This window comes from Cibotium barometz, chromosome 25, assembly GCF_041138505.1.
Source record: "Cibotium barometz isolate CiBa-2024 chromosome 25, ASM4113850v1, whole genome shotgun sequence".
In the NCBI taxonomy this organism is placed as follows: Eukaryota; Viridiplantae; Streptophyta; class Polypodiopsida; order Cyatheales; family Cibotiaceae; genus Cibotium; species Cibotium barometz.
In genome coordinates this window covers 11,580,871-11,598,897 of record NC_141070.1, presented here as the reverse complement: position 1 = coordinate 11,598,897, position 18,027 = coordinate 11,580,871, and the positions used below count along the sequence as shown (strand labels likewise).

The 18,027-nt window shown below is 51.1% G+C and overlaps 1 protein-coding gene across 3 annotated transcripts in view; it reads left to right on the top strand.

Annotated features, from left to right (window-relative positions):
* The window catches only part of LOC147624253 (uncharacterized), a 57,130-nt gene that overhangs the window by 18,521 nt on the left and 20,582 nt on the right, over positions 1–18,027 (top strand). Inside the window, exons 3-4 of one of the 3 annotated variants that reach the window (XM_086819917.1) lie at positions 5,698–5,836; positions 17,279–17,610. In XM_086819917.1, coding sequence (XP_086676043.1) covers positions 5,698–5,836; positions 17,279–17,554 — 415 coding nt within the window. In that variant the 3' untranslated portion in view covers positions 17,555–17,610. The other 2 variants (XM_086819916.1, XM_086819915.1) reach the window with 2 other exon arrangements.

Sequence of the window (18,027 nt, the reverse complement as noted above, 5' to 3'; positions counted from 1 at the left end):
GCGGAAGGCGGCCGAAGCTAGATTGATGAGGGGATATGCAGCCCTTGGCTCGCTAGAGAGGCAATGCTCACATATACAGTTTCAGGAGCCGAGGATGAAGCTTTGGCTATTTGATACTCTAGTTACACCTGCACTATTGTATGGTGCCCCGAACGGGGGTCCTAGCTTATACCACAGGAGGAGATAGAGGAGAGAGATGGTTGAGACAGATACAAAGTAGGTATATGATGGGCGGAAGCCGATGGAGGCCCTTAGTGGCAATGATCTCACGCATGATTAGGAATAAGACATCAGTGCCACATGAGATTGTGCGGGCAGAGATGGGGGATGCATCGATAGTGATAGAGACTCTATTCTAGATAGTGACATACTGACATAGGCTATGGGAGCTTCCACTTGATAGATACCGCCGGCTCCTCGAGACAACTGATACTTGAGGGAGATAGAGTGCTGGTATGCGCAGGTAGGCACTTGGTTTGGCATGCACGGTATGCAGATGGAGGCACACCCCCCATTCCAATACAGCATAGAGGCCCGTCATTTGCTCTCAGCCGCACAGAGCGGAATAGGGTTGTCAGGAAGGACATTGTCAGATTGGATACTTAGAGGACATGGAGTTCACCTTGTCGTCCACTGGGGACAAAGATGGCCTTCTACAGAGATCACCTCCTATGCCTGACAGAGGATGGTTTCATCATCCGCCCACGCTACATGGACACACACCTATCTTTTGCAGTGAGGTGTGTGATTGGCTAGATCTACACCTAGTCCCACTAGCTAAGAGAGGAGACTGCCAGATATGGGCCCAAGGCGCCCGCACCAGAGGACAAGATATGCCAGCTCTGTCACACAGTGCCTGAGACAGAGGATCATTACATATGCCGATGCCCTGTGTACTATGAGATTCGGGGGAGGCCACTGCCTCTTCTGAGCTGGGTTTGGACCACTTTCCAGGATCATGGACTTCCCGGATCAGAGATGCCTAGGACTTTTTCTTCTAGAGCTTCATAGACACAGGGAGTCCTTAGTGAGATCCAGATCAGCTATACTTGCTCGAGGACCAGCACAGAGAGCTCTCACCGACTTCTTCCATACCAGCACTCGGAGGGCCGATCCACCCATCATACCCAGACCACAGGCTAGTGCAGGAGTCGGCCGAGAGGTGTGACACTCGACAGAGCCACTGAGTTATGCATATCTCGACGCCCTAAACCCCATGGTCCTTGCCCACGGCCACGCCACCATAGGAGGATCCGGGCCATCATCTCCCATCATCGCAGGACCTCGCGCCAGCTCAGTTTTACCACCTTGAGCACCATGTCACAGCGGCCCATGAGGGATGTATTAGGGTGAGATGAGAGCTCTCTGCTCATGTACCAAGATCAGATTTTATAGTTCTAGATTTTTGCTATCTTTCTTTATTACTATTTTGTACCCAGAATGATGTACCTCATGGATATGATGTAACCTTTTGGTCTCATAGGTCATTTTGGCCTTTTGAAGACGTTAATACAATTTTCTTTCTTTCTTCTTTCTCTCTCTACAACTCGCTTCTTTCTCTCTCCACCATGGAAATCTTCCATCCCCCTTAGCTAGGCTCTATACTGTGCAACTGAGATCCTTCAATTGGTATTAGAGTAGGGTCTCTAACGCGACTTGTGTGCGTCCACCATCATCTATGCCGCTTTGCAAGTTGCCATGCTCCCTTTCATCCTTAGCCTGTTGCGCTTCTTTCTCTCTCCACCATGGAAATCTTCCATCCCCCTTAGCTAGGCTCTATACTGTGCATCTGAGATCCTTCAATTGGTATTAGAGCTAGGGTTCTAACGCGACTTGTATGCGTCCACCATCATCTATGCCGCTTTGCAAGTCGCCACGCTCCCTTTTATCCTTAGCCCGTTGTGCATCCTTGCCTACCAGTTAGTAGTGCCAAGAGTCACCTGTGCATCCTCGGGATCCACTGGAAAGCCTCAATTGGGCGCCAAGTTGGGGCGGGTGCGGAACCTACCCAAAACTTGCATGACTTGTGCCAGTTGATTTGTGCTCTTGATGCACGTCAGAAGATCTCGATTGCTTTAGCGAATCTCTGGAGATTGCCAACATCTCCGGAAAGGAAAGCGGCTGTGTCGTTTGTAAACTTTGAGTCCAGAAGGTCCTAGGGGGAGACGCAATCCCTAAAGCCCCGTCCCTTGGGCTGAGAGGAAACTGCTCATGGCCTTGGCGACGAATAGGAAAAGGTAAGGTGCCAGAGGGCAGCCTTGCCGAAACGAGCGGGAGAGGGAAAATCTGTCACCACCACGGGCTCCTTGAATGAGAACCTGGCTATGAGTGGCTGAGTATAGTCCTGAAATCCCACGGATCCACTCCACGGGGAATTCCATCCGGCTCATAGTGCCCTCTAGAAAGCTTCAATCCACCCTGTCATAAGCTTTCTTGAAGTCAAGGAAAGGGACTATGAGGTCCTGTTGCCGCATCCTAGCTGAAGTAGTTGCCTCCTAGAAGGTGAAGATGTTGTCCAGGATGCTACGATCCTGAACAAAACCTGTATGAGTGTCATGAATCAAGTCAGGCAGGAAAGTTGAAGTATGTGATTGATGGCCTTGGCCAAGATCTTGTAAGCGGTCCCAAGAAGGGTGATGGGTCTCCCCTGCCAGATCTCTAATCTATCACCACCCTCCTTAGGAATCAAGTGTATCAAGTCCTATGAAAGCCTCTCTGGCATGCCCTTGTGGACATAATCTCATTGAAGGCAGCTAGAAGGCCGCCTTCCATGAGATCCTAGTGGCCGTGAGAGAAAGAAACTGGAGGCCCATCCGCCCCCGATCAAAGCCTCTGTCAGCTCCTCTGCAGTAAAGCGAGTAAGTAAGAAAGATTGAAGAGCGACGGGAACCATCTCCCTCGTATGCCGCCAAACCCTCTCATGCGCATCCATCACCTGTGGGGATAATGGGGCACCTTGACTCCATCCTGGCCGCGCAACTTGCGAATACCATCTCTCCTCCTGTGGGGACCTGCTATCTCAAAGAAGTCTCCCGTTACTCGATCGCTAGCCTGGGTCCAAAAGGAAGCTTTGGCATGGTATCTGTACTCCACCCTCGTATCCTCGATGCATCTGATCTCCGTGCGGGCAGGAGCAAGCTGACTCTCAATCGAGGGGATATTGGGGGAACTCTCTTGAAGCCGCTGAACAGAAGCAAGACCCCTCCTTAGAATCCTTTCCTGCTCACGAAATCCCTCCAATTTGCTCTGAGCTGCCTCCTGCAAAAAACTGCTGATCTCACTGAGGCCCTCATGCAAGGTGCACGTAGTGGAGCTTGAGATAAAATCCAATCCCATCCAAATCTGCTCTGTCTGCTGTTGCAGATCTCGGGGTTTTGAATAAGGCTGTCCGGAATCCTAGAGCTCGCGTGCCTGTCTTGCCTCGAGGGGTCCTCTAGTGTCATAATAACTAGAGCATGATCCGAGAAAGTAGTGCTTGCCAAGATGCCGATCGTGCCCCCATGGCCGCAAGCCCACTCATGCACATAAAATCTCTCGAGTCGAGAGAGGTTGGGGCGTGTGTTCCTCCCATCAGATTGTGAGAAACATAGGCTCCCTGGGGTACGCCCAAACTCTGGAAGATGCCAAGGATCTTGACCCTCGAGTCCCAGGATCAACTCCTCCCATGCAGAATACTCTGTGCTTGAAACTGTGGCCGTGCCTCCTCTGAGTCTGTCCTCTGCTGCCTCTATCATGTTAAAGTCTCTGCCCATGCATCAAAAGTCAGCTTGAGGAAGGGCTTGGCGAATTGTAGTCCAAAATATGGCTCTACCTGTTGCGGCGTTTGAGGCCTAAACATTTAGGAATCCCACACAATCCTCTCCAATCATAACGGCAACCCACTATGCTCGCCTAGGGACCATGACACCTAAGCCTGTCACTGTAGGTAAGAGGTCCTCCACTGACAAAAATACAAACACCTCCCTGTGTCCCCGAGGGACCAAAAGATTCCCGCTTGGTAAAATCTTCCTGTAGTGGTGGGTAAGCCTCTTAGAGAGGTGGTGTTCCTAGAGGAAAAGAATGCCGATGGATCCCCGAATTGAATCTTTGTGGAGCTAGCCTCTGAAAGCATTGAGGCCCCCCTAAACCCTTCATGTTGCATGAGGCAACCCCCATATCAATCTGTGGGGGAAACGGAACTATCGGAACTGCCCTCCACTTGAAGAGTCTTGGGCATGGGTTTAGATGGGGAGTAATCACTATTGGTCCTGGGGCGAAGGCGTGCTAAGTGTGCACGGATCTTGTCCTCCATGTGTTGCCACTCTTTATGAGCGTGATAGTAGGCATCCTCCGAACTCCATCGATCACAATGGAGGTATCTGTACGAGGGGGGGAGGGGTACTGCACAACAGAGATATGTAGGAACACAAAAAGCAGCACCTCCAGGTTGGAGGTTACCACCTCCCCATCCTGGTTCATATGGACTTAGCCTCCCAGCTCCATCCTATCCAAGGGCCATAGGTGGGTGAGCACATTCTTGATGTGGAGATCGTGAAGATGGTGTGAAAGCTCGACTGCCTGCCCTTGAATAGTGACAGCCATGGACTTCAAGTCCCACTCCGTCTCTGGGGCTACACTCAAAGGAAAAGAGAAGACCATTGTGCACTCTCTGGCTTAGAAGGTCTGGAGTGGTGGAACGCCACACATCCGAAATGGGGCTACTGTCTCCTCAAAAAGATCTACCCCTTCCACTTGAAGGCAGCGGAAGAAACTGTAGTCCAATGGAATCCCCAAAATCCTAGGAGGCCCACCTGGGGACTTTGGCGGGAGAGCCGTGACTGGGGAAGTGGCGATGGTCATCTTTACTAGCTCCAAGAATCTATGGATGCGAACGGAACTCGTCGGCTGCCTCCGCTCTTGGTCGGGTTCCACTGGAGGGCCGCAAAAGTGCTATGGAGAGGCGGAGCGAGGAGGGAATGCTGGCTCAAAGGTAGAGGACGGAGTAGAGGGGACCGCTGCGGGAAAAGTCAGAGGCGAGAATGGGGGAATTGGAGGAGGTGGGGGAGGAGGCGGAGGGGGTTGGAGAAGACGGAGAAGTGAGTGGCTGGGGATGATCCGCAGAGAGGTAGGCTGCTGAGTGGGCCTCACTGGGAGATCAGTGGGGCCTACTGGAACTGAGAATCGGAGGAGGAATCTTTGTGTGAAAGCGGCCGCCAAACTGAAGGGGCCGGATGGACCTTCTCTGTGGCTGGAGGGGGGACCTATCACCGTCGGGTGGGTGCTGTGATAATTCTGGAAACAGTTCTCTGACAGAACCGAATCCTCTTGAACTCTACTAGCCTGGCGTGCGTGGCGGCAACGCTTAGCTCCGGTAGTCGGCTGATGGCTCGGGCGCATGAATCCAAACCCTCAGGTAGCTGCTCGAGAGTAGTTCTCTCGTCTTCACGATTGTGTGTAGAATTTATGGCAGCTAGGCCTAGTCCGGGAGCTTTGACAAAATCGAACACCGCAGAGAATGCCAGGATCAGGAACAGCAGCGGATGAAGATGCAGAACGATGTGATGGTCCACACACCAGCCATTATTTTATTTCTGAATATGTGAAGTTTAGATTCACTATTCTCAGTTACAATCATCCGAGTTTCTCTTGGTCGTGTTTAGTATTACAGACATTTTTCAATAAGAGAGATATGAGCGTTTTCAACTTTTTGCACTGCAGAGATAAAGCAAAGAATAAAGAAATGTGTCAAACTTTGGAAAGTGAACTGGCAGATTTGTATGCAATGCTTACTGCTATGGAGCAAGCCACTCAAGATGCTGAACTAAGGCATGCAGATGCAGTTGAACGTGCAAAGAAGGTACTTAAATCTTTTGTGAAATCCAATGCCGGGGAGAAGTTGTGTGCTTTGTAGCTTGTCTGCCAGGCACTGCCCCTAAATTGCTGTGTTAAACCAGATTGCAACTTGCCACTGTGTTAAACCAGTTTCTGTTTCTCAAAACCAAGGAATCTGCTTTATTTCACTGCTTTAACATAACATAGGAATCTGCATGTAGCAGGGTAGGCTTCCCACTGAAAGTGGCAAAAGGGACGCGATTGTGTGTATGAGTTATCCCATATGCACATGGGTGTGAAAGTTACCTCAAAGTTGTATAAAAAGGGCATGTACTGGAGTCTTTGAATTATTTCACTCGTTCGATTGCAATTCAACTCTCTTGTTAATTGTGTTTAATCTACTCCCTACTCTACTCGAATTCTGTTTATGCTCTGTTAGTTTAGTAGGCAATCACGACTTCTACAGATGTAGTAGTTTTTGGCACGCCCAGTGGGACTGGGGTCGAGCTTCCATCACTCCCCTGCCCCAGACCTCGAGCTTCCTTTCTTGACCAGTTCTTTGCTTGTGCTGTTATTCATCAGGAGCTCCACTCGCCTGCCTCACCCTTCCCTCACTCACCTCCTCCAACTCAACCCCTGCAACTGCTTGTATACCTCCTGCCTCACCCACCCAACCTGCAGCTTCTCCTGCTCCATACCAAGCTTCCACCACTGCCTACACCTCATTCCGTCATGCTCTGGCTGCCACCACCGTGGCCTGCTTGCCGTGTCCTCACCATCCACACCGATCTGGCCTGTGCAAGGCTGCCATTTCCCATTTTGATTGCTGATTCCACTCGCTATCGGTCAGCACCCACCACTCGCCCCCTTCACACCATAGGGATGGGCCATAGGATTCAAATGCCAAAGGTTGAGGACACTCCAGCTGCAGCAGGACACTAGCAATCCCAGAGCCTGCCACCGTGGCACTTTCTCTTAGATTTCTAGAAGTGGCAGTGGGATAGTTTTCGGATGCGGTAGATCACTCTCTTCATGTGGTAGTTGGCACATAGGAGCTTGGCAGTTGGCACTTGGTTGGCCATTGTGGGTAGACTAGCATTATGTCGGATGTGTGGTCATCCCAAGGAGTCTCAACGTCATTGTCTTTGGGATTGCCCAAAGGTCCAACAGGCTTGGCAGAGCGGATCCTACGCATTTTCACTATGGATTGGGGTCCTGCCTGCATTGTTACATGGGGCACAGTTGCTTGGGCCACTGAGGGCGCTGTTGTCATGCCATATGAGGAGGAGGGTGGGCGACTAGCCCTTAAGGTCTCTCACCTTCATATTTCTGCAGTGCCAGTTCTAGCTCCACCTACAAATCACTAGACTCCAGGTTCTAACCAGAGAGGAGATTTGTGGCAATATTGTTGCATGGCACACCTAGATCCCAAGAGCTCGATGCAGCAAAGCCATCTCGAAGGCACCCTCACCCCACGAGCGGAGTCCATTCAGAGCATCTAGCTCAATATCATTGATACCCTCCATGGTAAGTGGAGGAAGCTTCAAGGTGGCTTAGACTGCATACAGAAGCGTTGGGAGGTCTTCTTGAGGATCTTGTGTCAAACTCCCTTTCTTACTGACAGTGGTGGCGAGCCCACTTGGCATTGTAGACCACTTGTGTGGTAGTTTCCCCCTCCCCCCATTGTTTGAGATAGCCTTCTCCTACTAGAGTGGCTATCTGGAGGAGAAGAGCATCCTCCCCTTTTATGCTTCTAGACTGTGGCTTCCCATTTGGAGAGGAGTTTGTACTTAGCCATTATGCCTGTTTTTCTCTAGATCTAATAGAAGGATCTTTTTCCCGGGGGGCCATGGGGGTGGGGGGGGGGTGGAGATGTCTTGCAGGAGTACTTCGTGTTGTTGTAAAACTTTGGGTAAAAAAAAAAGATAACTACTGCTCAATGCACAAGGTGCTCATGCTCTAGAACATCCAGCACTTGCTGTGGCATTGTTTTGACACCTAGGATTTCTTGCATAGTTTATCAGTGGGTTTGACTGCCAGATTTCTTGGTATAGATCTCTCTAGGAACTTTTGGATCTTTGACAGATATGAGAAGAGGCTAACATGAATGACTTCTTTTTTGGAATGGACAAGATTTTCGGCTCTCTGGTCACTTTGGATTGCACGCAATTGACTGGCTTTCTAGTCGTCCCTGATTGACAAGTATTTTTTTTTGCCGGGAAAAAGATCCTTCAATCAGTTAAAGAGAAAACAGCCACGAAGGGCTAAGTACAACCACGAAGGGTAAATACAAACTCGCCTCATATAAGGGCGGAAACAAGTGATCATAAGGGGGAGAGATGCTTCTCCTCCGGCTAGCCGCTCTATGAGGAGAAGGTTATCTCATAAAGGGGGAGGGGGGGGGAAACAACTACACAGGTGGTCTGTAGTGCCAAATGGGGTCACCGCCTCTATTAGTGAGGAAAGGGCTAGCCCTCCAAAGTCTCAAGAAGGCTTCTCGCCGCTTCCGCATGCGGTCGGAACCTCCCTGTAGTTGACCGCGGAAGGTGTGAATGATGTCAAGCAATTTACTCTTGATGGTCTCAGAGCCAGTGGAGTGTGGGTACCCTCGATGGTCTCGCTACATCTAGCATGCCAAGTGTGCTAGGCTGCTATGCTACTGCAAATCTCCCAGCGCTGGTACGACCCTGGACGCCAAACACTTGCAGGCGGAGCTGTGACAGGTACTACTGCAATACGATGGTGGGAGACCTGAAGGGCATGGCCTCCCCCATCCTCCTTGTAAGTCCTGACCACTCTAGCCTCGGTGGCCCAAGCGACAGTACCCCAAGTGATAATCCGGGTCGATGCCTTGTCCATAGCAAGGATGCGGAGAATCCGCTGCCAAATCTGCTGAGCCTTCGGGCAATCCCAAAGGCAATGTCACTGAGGCTCCTGGGGGTGGCCACACCTCGGGCCAGCTGCTGCTGGCCGTCTGCCGACTGCCAGCCAAGTACCCACTGCCAGACTCTTGTGTGCCGTCAACCAGAGGAAGAGAGTGATCTTCCTCGACTGAGAGCTGTCCCAAAGCCTCTTATAGAAATCTGAAAGGAAGCGCCGTGATAGGCCCTAAGACTGCCAGTGTGCTGCTATTGCTGGTGTGCCATCTATCTCCGACATCTGGATCCTGCGGCCGAGCCTCGCTGTATATTCGAAGAAAGGGGCATCCAGAGTTTCCACCCGATCTTGGGGATCATGCCACGTCCACTCTCCAAGGTCCCACTACAACCGCGTGAGAGGTCGGCACTCCCAAATCCATAACCGCCAAAATCTGTCCCTGGCCACCTTGGCCGGTGGTGGATCTATGTGCCATACACGTGCCCGAAAACCAATCACCTTCACCCTCTGCAAGGTGCAGCCTCTGAAATCCTCCAAGGGGTTCTCTGATCTCTCTAGTATGCCATGTAACCCAATAGAAAAAGTGAGCAAACAACTGTCCTCAGCTGCTCCATAGACTGCCATGAGAATATTGTGTCTGGTGAACACGCCTAGCCATATCGGGGGAGAGGGGTCTGGAATAGGAGTCAGCCACTCCAGAGGAATAGCTGAGTCAATGTCGATACTGAGCCTGTCTCTACCCCGGATCCCTGTCAGGTCTCTCTCTTGCTCCTCCTCTGGTAACTGCCTGTGTGCAACCCAATCTCCAAGAGACCTGGCTGGTCCCATGCTTAAGGCGCCCTAGGATATGTGGGGTTGGGCCCCTAGCATGTGGCCAGTGGATAAACGGATCAGGAGGTTCCAGATCAAAGGCTGCCAAAGTTGCTCCTGTGAGGCCACTAGAACAATCTGTCTGAGGGCTGGCCTGAGATGATCCCAAGCACGAAGTAGACTGGCTGCGAATCTGTCCTCAAAGGCAGGACTAAAACCACAGGCTCACATCTCTGTGAAGATCCATCTAGTGCTCTGTGGCCACGGGCCTCCAAGGCTCGGAGTGCGGGCTGAAATCCGGGCCAAGAGGAAATCCTTCCAAGGCTCACCACCGGGTTGGAGTTCTCTGACAATCAACTTGCCCAACAAGGCACGCCTCTGTGCTAAGGTGGATCAATGAGACCTAGCCCCCCTCTGCTACGTGGCTGAATGATCACTCTCCATGCCACCTTGGCTCTGGCTGGCCTCCCATCACTTCCGGCCCACAAGAAGTTCCGGATCAAACGCTGTACCTGGCCAATACAAGCCCTAGAAAAGGCCCAACACGAGGTGATGTACCACATGGTGGCAAGAAGTACTTGGTTCACCACCACCACTCTACCTGCAAGGGATAGCCTCCCCGAGCTCCAATATAGAAGCTTCTTCCAAATACTCAAAAGAAGCGGAGCGAGCTGCTGCTTGGGAGAGATATCAATGCCAACCTGGTAGGTCGAGGTATTGGACTGGAGTGCTTCTCGAGATCCACTGGAAAGCCTCAAGTGGTCGCCAAGTCGGGGTGAGTGCTGAGCCTACCCAAAAACCACTGGTCGCCAAGTGGTCGTAGAGTACTAGTGGCCAAGTCGGGTACGGTGCTAGAGGACAGCCCTGTCGAACCGAGCGGGAAAGGGGGAATCTGTTGCCTCGAGCTCCCTAAATGAGAACCTGGCTGTGAGATGCTAAATAAAGTCCTGAGACACCGCGAATCCACTCCATGGGGAATCCCATCCGGCTCATAGTGCCCTCCAGAAAGCTCCAATCCACCCTATCATAAGCTTTCTCAAAGTCAAGGAGTAGCACAATGAGGTCCTGTTGTCGCACCCTGGCCGAAGCTGTCTCCTCCCAAAAGATAGATGTTGTCCAGAATACTCCGATCCTGAACAAAACCAGTCTGAGTGTCATGGATCAAGTCTCGGAGGGAAGGCTGAAGTCGCCTGTTGATGGCCTTGGCCAAAATCATGTAGGCCGTCCCGAGAAGGGTGATGGGTCTCCACTGCCAGATCTCCAATCTATCACCACCCTCCTTGGGAATCAAATGTATCAAGCCCTCTGTGAGCCTCTTTGGCATGGCATTTGTAAGCATAATCTCATTGAAGGTAGCGCGAAGGCCACCTTCCATGAGGTCCCAATGGTGAAGAAAGAAAGAAGTAGGAAGCCCATCCGGCCCCGGGCATTTGTCCCTGGGTAATGCTTTCACCGCCTTCGCCAGCTCCTCTGTAGTGAAAGGGGTCAATAAAAAGACCGAAGGGAGGGGTGAACCACCTCTCTCGTGTCTCTAGACTCTCTCGCGCGCATCCATCACCTGGGGGGATAATGGGGATGGCTCTCACCTACGGGGGATTGGAAACAATAACTCCATCTTGGCCACGTAGCCTGCGAATACTGTCTCCTCCTGTGAGGGCCGGCTATCTCAAAGAAGTCTCCAGCAACTTTGTCAGTGGGCTATCTCGAGCATCGCAGAGGAGACCTACCATGCCGATTCGTGCTTCACGGATATCCTCTATCCGTAGTCGGCTGAGTAGTCTCGACACTAGACAGCGCTCGGAGGCTTTCGACTACTCCTTCACATGGCTTTTTGGAGCGGAGGGCCCCCATGAGCCAGCACCCATCAGAGTTCATGTGGTGATACCTCCGGCCCGAGGGGAGGAGGCACTTGATTCAGCGGTGGCCTTCTCCTTCCCTCTTTGCGGCACTAGCGACCGGGAGTGGACTCTAGATCTCGCTCTTAGTATGTTGAAGACTCAGGCAGTTGAGTTTTCTCACCATGTGAGCGATTTGGAGATGACAGATGTGATAGGCCGACTTTGGGAGTTGGCACATTTCTCTGATACCGGGAGTGCGGATGCCTCCGGGATTCGACATTTGGTGGTTAGCATAGTGGCAGACCTAGCACGAGACCCTGGCTATGTATGCATACATGAGGTTTCTCTCTTCGAGCGAGAGGCAGTCGCTATGGGACACAGCCACTGGCGCCTGGTCCGAGACTCTTGCAGCACACCGGGTGGGCAGATTCGTAGCCGCTCGGATGGGGATTACTCTCCATCCAAGCCGCTTGTGAAGGCCCGCCGTATGGCTGAGATAGCCTCCACCTCGGCAGGTCATCCATGAGGATCATCTCATGGAATGTACAGGGCCTTGGCGGCGCACACTATGTACGTTATCGTGGTTGCTTGAGGCAGGAGCTTCAGAGATGCCTGGTTGGGGGCAGTATTGATATTCTGATGATGCAGGAGCACCATTTGAGTGAGAGCAGGATTTGGAGATATGGGTCGGTGATGCCTGGTAGATGGGACACATTTTGGTCTGCAGGCTTTGGCCCCTTGGGTGGGCAGGGAGGAGTATGTATGGTCATTGCGGATGTATGGCGGCAGGCCATTGTGGATCGCGGGGTCATTGTGCCTAGTAGAGCACAGTATGTTATTCTCAGGGTGCACGATGAACACTTGGGGGTGCTCAATGTCTATGCGCCCAACCATGCTAGTGCCAGAGCAGAGTTTTGGACCCTTGTTAGAGATGCATTGCCCGAGGCCACACATTGGTGTGTTGGGGGAGACTTCAACATGCTTGAGGACCCGGCTGATAGGGTGGGAGGCAGTCATGTAACAGTGCACGGCACGGAGCTTGCAGCTTGGGAGGGATTTTGTATGACACTGCGGATCACTGATGCATGGCAGCATGAGGCTCTCTCTCGCTCTCAGGACAGTCTTAGTTTCTCTCGGTCGGATCGCCGGCAGGGAGGGACTAATCTATCACGGATTGATTGCTTCTATGTGGGCGACAGGTTCGGGGAGCGTGGTGACTCCGTTGGCATTCTCGCTGGCACCTCTTTTTCTGACCATGCGCTAGTTATTTTGACACTGGAGGAGAGGACACGGGAGACTAGCTTGCAGTTGAGGATCCCAGAGAGGATACTTACAGATCCCAGTCTTTCTGAGGACATTGAGAGGATATGGCATGATAGCCAGAGCTCTGACCTGGATGCAGCAGGCTAGTGTGCCCAGGGACTCATCGAGCTCAGCTCTTTTCTGCATGCTACGGCCTTGACACGGCTGGGAGAGACACGTGAGCGGGATCGTCGCTTGAGACGTAGCCTTGCTTCGCTTCAGCGTCTTCAGGAGCAGCTGCCTACATGTGAGTGGGTGGCGTCCCAGCTGAGCCAGGCACGCCAGGAGGTTCGAGAGGCAGAGGAGCAGAGATATAAGTTCTACTATCATCGCTAGGCCTCTCAGTGGACGCAGCTTGGTGATAGAGTGACTGGGGAGTTTTTTGAGATCACCGGACCCCGCCATGCTCGAGCAGGAGTACGCCAGCTTAGGAGGCAGGACGGATTGTTAGCCACTGAGCCCGGGGAGATTAGAGCCATTGCCACTGAGTTCTATAGAGACCTGCTTTCAGCGGAGCCAGGCATGGAGGCACGTGATGCTTGCAGACAGACTGTGTGGGCCCATGTGCAGAGGAGGGTCACAGATCGTATGCGCACAGTTTTGGGTGAGCCCCTTCCGCGTCATAGTTGCCCTGGGGAGGACGGATTGACGCTTGCCTTCTTTATGCGCTGTTGGGACCTTTTGGGGCCAGGCCTGCGCAGGGGATTTCAGGATGTTTTGGACACTGGGGTGATGCCACAGAGCTTTTCAGAGGGCTTGATCTTTCTTATCCCCAAGGGGGAGGGAGTGTCAGATGATATTCAGCATTGGAGGCCTATTACGATCCTCAATACTGTCTACAAGGTCCTAGCAAAGGCCTTGAGTTTGAGGATCCAACCCTTTCTTGGGGAGTTGATTCATGCTACCCAGACAGGATTCGTCAAGGAGCGCAATATCCTTGACAATATTTTCACCTTTTGGGAGGCGACGGCCCGAGCTAGATTTCTCGGTGAGGACTTGGTCGTGATGCTTCTCGATTTTGAGAAGGCATACGATAGAGTCGATTGGGGCTTCCTAGAGGGCACTATGCTTCGCCTGGGTTTTGAGCCAGACTGGATTCGAGGAGTGGCGGCTCTATACTCCACAGCTTGTAGCCAGGTGTTGATGGCAGGAGGACGGGGGCCGAGTTTTGAGTTGACCAGATCAGTCCGTCACGGATGCCCTCTCGCTCCTTTCCTTTTTCTCTTCTTTGTAGAGGCTATGAGCATGTATCTGATAGCAGAGGAGGTTGGTTTGGACTCCAGCTTCCAGTCCGGGGTGAGGACATGCTCGATTCTGAGTTTGCTGATGACACGGGATTGTTTCTGCATGGCCAGGATGCCAATCTGCAGAGGGCAGAGCAGTCGCTACAGGTTTTTGGTGAGGCTTCGGGAGCATTGATCAATTGGCGCAAGACTGTGGCTTTTTGGATCAGTAGCGCTCCCGCTCCGTCATGGAGCCCAGACCCGGGTTTTAGATGGATTCCTCCTAGCACAGCAGTGCGGTATCTGGGATGCCAGATTGGACTTGATTTGTCACCTGAGCAGCAGATCGCTCCGCTTCTTCTGAGCATTCGGAAGTAGCTTTATATTGGAGTACAGCTCGGCTATCCTTGGCTAGGAGGGTGGTGGTGACAAATCAGGTGCTTTTAGCGACTATGTGGTACATCACGTCTTGCTGGATCTTCTCGAGCTCTTGCATCAGCCAGGTACAGAGGCTGATCAGAAACTTTCTTTGGTCTGGGTGGGATGGTCAGCCGGCCCGGGCTAAGGTTGCTTGGGCAGTTATCACTCTTCCGTTGGCCCAGGGAGGCTTGGGCATTATAGATCCAGCTGATCAGAGTAGAGCCTTGTTCGGGAAGCTTATTGTTCGGGGGTTGCTTCCAGGCGCTAAGCCTTGGAAGGAGCTTCTTTTTCAGCGGCGGCTGCTGCAGGCTAGAGCTCCCCCAGCAGGGGGCACTTGGGCATGAGAGATACGGTGGATCTTCATAGAGATGAGGAGGACAGGCCTCAGTAGAGGATGGGAGGATGTCAAAATATAGAAGCAAGAGCTAGAAACGGAAAACTAGAAGTGAAATAAAACAAGACTGAAAGACAAAGAGTTACCTTGAGATGAGTGTAGACAAGACACAAGCTAGATAGATTGCAATGATGTGACCCATGAATATATGGGCCAAAGTACAAGACATAGAGCAAGAGTGCTTATGGGATAATTGTAGAGGTGCCACATGGCACACACTCAAGACACAAAGACTCAATTGAGACTAGACAAATGTAGACTAGGGAAATAGTACACCTAGTATGCACTTATCTCCAACAGAGGACAGATTTGCTTTGAGCATCCTGCGACCTTGGGAGCTGCCGAGACCGGGGCTTTCTCAGAGACCTCCCACTTGTGATGAGGAGTGGGCCAGGAAGCCGCTCATCTGGAGCCTTGCGATACGCACAGAGCATGGTCATATGCTGGGTTCTCGGCCTCGTCTAGCCTGAGGACCATTGGCGGCAGGCCCAGCACGCAGTTTTGGAGATTGGCCGGCCTTTTGCAGCCTCCCGAAAAAGATCCAAGCGGAGAGGCTGAGTCACTTCAGAGGGGGGCTGATTATGAGGGATGACATTCAGGAGGCACTCACTGCGGAGTGGTTCACGCCTTTCGAGCCAGCGGCCCCACAGTGGATGGGAGCCTTTACACAGTTGGAGATCCTAATTTCTATCAGAGCTTGCACTGAGGATGGTAGATGCCTCTACTATGAGATATAGGATGAGGGCAGACTTCAGAGAGTGGAGGCAGAGTCGCCTTTGGTTGCAGAGTGCATCTTTCAGAGGATACGGGTAGTGGCCGCCGCTTCTCGAAAGTGGCATGTTGATCCAGACCCTGCAGATGTGGACTCTGATTGGCGCATATGGGCATATGCTGCACGCCCCTTGGCCCGGCTCCAGTGGGACCCTGGCGAGTACGAGTGGCATGATCCTTATGCGTCCCTCGAGGCCACAAAGATCACCTTTTTCCAATACACTGCTCGGCTGGGGAGGCATATTTTGACTGCGAGGAGGATGGTCTCTCCAGCTGCATCGGAGCATTGGCGGCTACAGGGACTCTCACAGGAGTTCCTGGAGGATTTTCGGACCAGGCTCTGGGCTAGGCGACAGGCACGCAGGATCTCGACTTTCCAGTGGCTGCCTGGTTGCCCAGAGGGGCTCTGCAGTTGGCACCTGGCTTGTCTACAGTGGTCTTCTGTCGGCCTACGTCAGATGCGGCCACCCATTGGAGACACAGCGACATTGCCTATGGGACTGTCCACAGGCGCAGCAGATTTGGCTGAGGATTCTGCGCATTTTGGCCCCTATCTCCAGAGGGCATGTATACGTGGGGAGCCGCTGCTTGGTCGACTTCGTCAGCGAGTGCTCTGGGATACGAGTTGGAGCAAGACAAGCCAGGCCATCAGATTCATTCGGGGCCAGCCTCGCCTTGTTCCTTCACTGGATTTCTCGTCCGCCGGCTGGACACAGGAGAGGGATCTACGATGGGAGCTCCTCAGTAGCCTCACCATATGGTTCACCCCGTGAGAGCCCGTTGTTTCAGGGCCTTTGAGGGGAGAGTGGATCCACTAGCAGAGACTGTTCGGAGTATTTGGCAGGAGTTGATTCACACCCTGCGAGGACAGTATGACCGCATCCGGGGCGACTCGGATCGAGCGATCTTGTGGCGCCAGGCCTTCCACACCACTTGGCGCAGCGGCCCCTTCTATACTCTACACGCGGGTATCCCCCGATGGCACTACAGGCCACCTGTTTGGATTTTCCCCCCTCCTATTGTATGGTATAGCCTCTCAGTTATTTGTACTTGTATTTGCACTTTTTTGCACCTAGGGAGAGTCTCCCTAGCTACCTTGATTGCATCTCTGCTCTGCCTTCTTATGAGCAAGAGAGGGGTTTTGTAGCCCAGTGGGCGTTATTTTTATAACTAATGAAAGGATCTTTTCTCGTAAAAAAAAAAAACTCTGTCACTGGGCTGAGTCTAGAATGTGGCCGATTGACAAGTATCACTACTTCCGTCAATCACTTATATGACTACCATCAGTTTTAAGAGCTAGATCAGATACATCTAGATTTGTTTTGCATTGTTTTTCGTTCTATGAATTCATGGGAAACACTCTTATAAGGGTGCTTCTCTCTATACAGTAAAGTAATAGAACAACGGTTTTTCTTTAAGAGTGTGTGTGTGTGTTTGCGCGCGCATTATGGACACATTCCTCTTGATCAATACGCCTACTTCTGATGCTTGTTGAGACAATGTCTACATGACTGCCGAAACTTGCAACAAGTATTTTTACAAAATAAATTAATTTATGTTTCATTATGATACATTAAAGTTTAAATTTAGATCTCTAATACATGGCGTTCTTTGAGTGCTGCTAGGCAGTCACATCCGTGGCCCTTACAAAGGGGCCTCAGTTGTATCATGATGTTTTGTTTGTGGGTTTTCACCTCGCAATGAGGTTTCCCACTGTTAATATATGAATTACTAAAAAAAAGTGTGTGTGTGTGTGTGTGTGTGTGTGGTGTCTGAATAATATGATTGAAAACATGCACGATATGTCAAAACTACTAGAATATTTTGTGTAGGAAAACAAATTGTTGGAGGAAGATTTAGAAGTAGTGAGAAAAGATTGGAAATCAGCCAAAGAATTTATTCTCCAAACACAAAGAGAAATCACAGAGCTGCATGCAGAAGCTGGTGGACTCCGTGCACAACTTCAAGATGCATTAAATGATGCTCGTCAATACCAAGAAGATGCTGTAAACTGCAAGTATAGCATCATTAGGATACGAACAATACAGAAAGTTTTGGATGTAAATACATCCAAAAAGGTTCTAACTTGTGTTGATATCATAATCTGAAAGTGTTATGTTCGGGGTAAGATAGGTATGTATTTTTTAAAAGGCTTGTTTGTTTTCTCAAGATAGGCATGCAAATGAGCAGCTACAACAAAGCTTAATGGGAGCTCAAGAAAACATTGCAGAGCTCATCAAACTCAGGAACGATGACGAGAGCCTTTACCTACAACAGCTAAAAGACTACCAGGTTTTCTACTACCTTAAGATTGACCAAGATTGTTACAAAATCTTCAGTTCCTTATTTGGAACATGCAGCAAACCTTCCAAGACTATTTATTGTATTAACACACATCATTGCGAATTTCTCTTATTTTGAAGACTTGTTTGTCACCAGCTCGTAGTCAAGCCTTCACGGAGAATAATCAGAAGATCACATCTTGGACAATGAGCTATTATTAGTCTTGTTTGCTATATGGTATTTTTGGTAGATTATTAGTTTAAGAGACGCCCACGGTTTCAGACATATGGACTCTGTT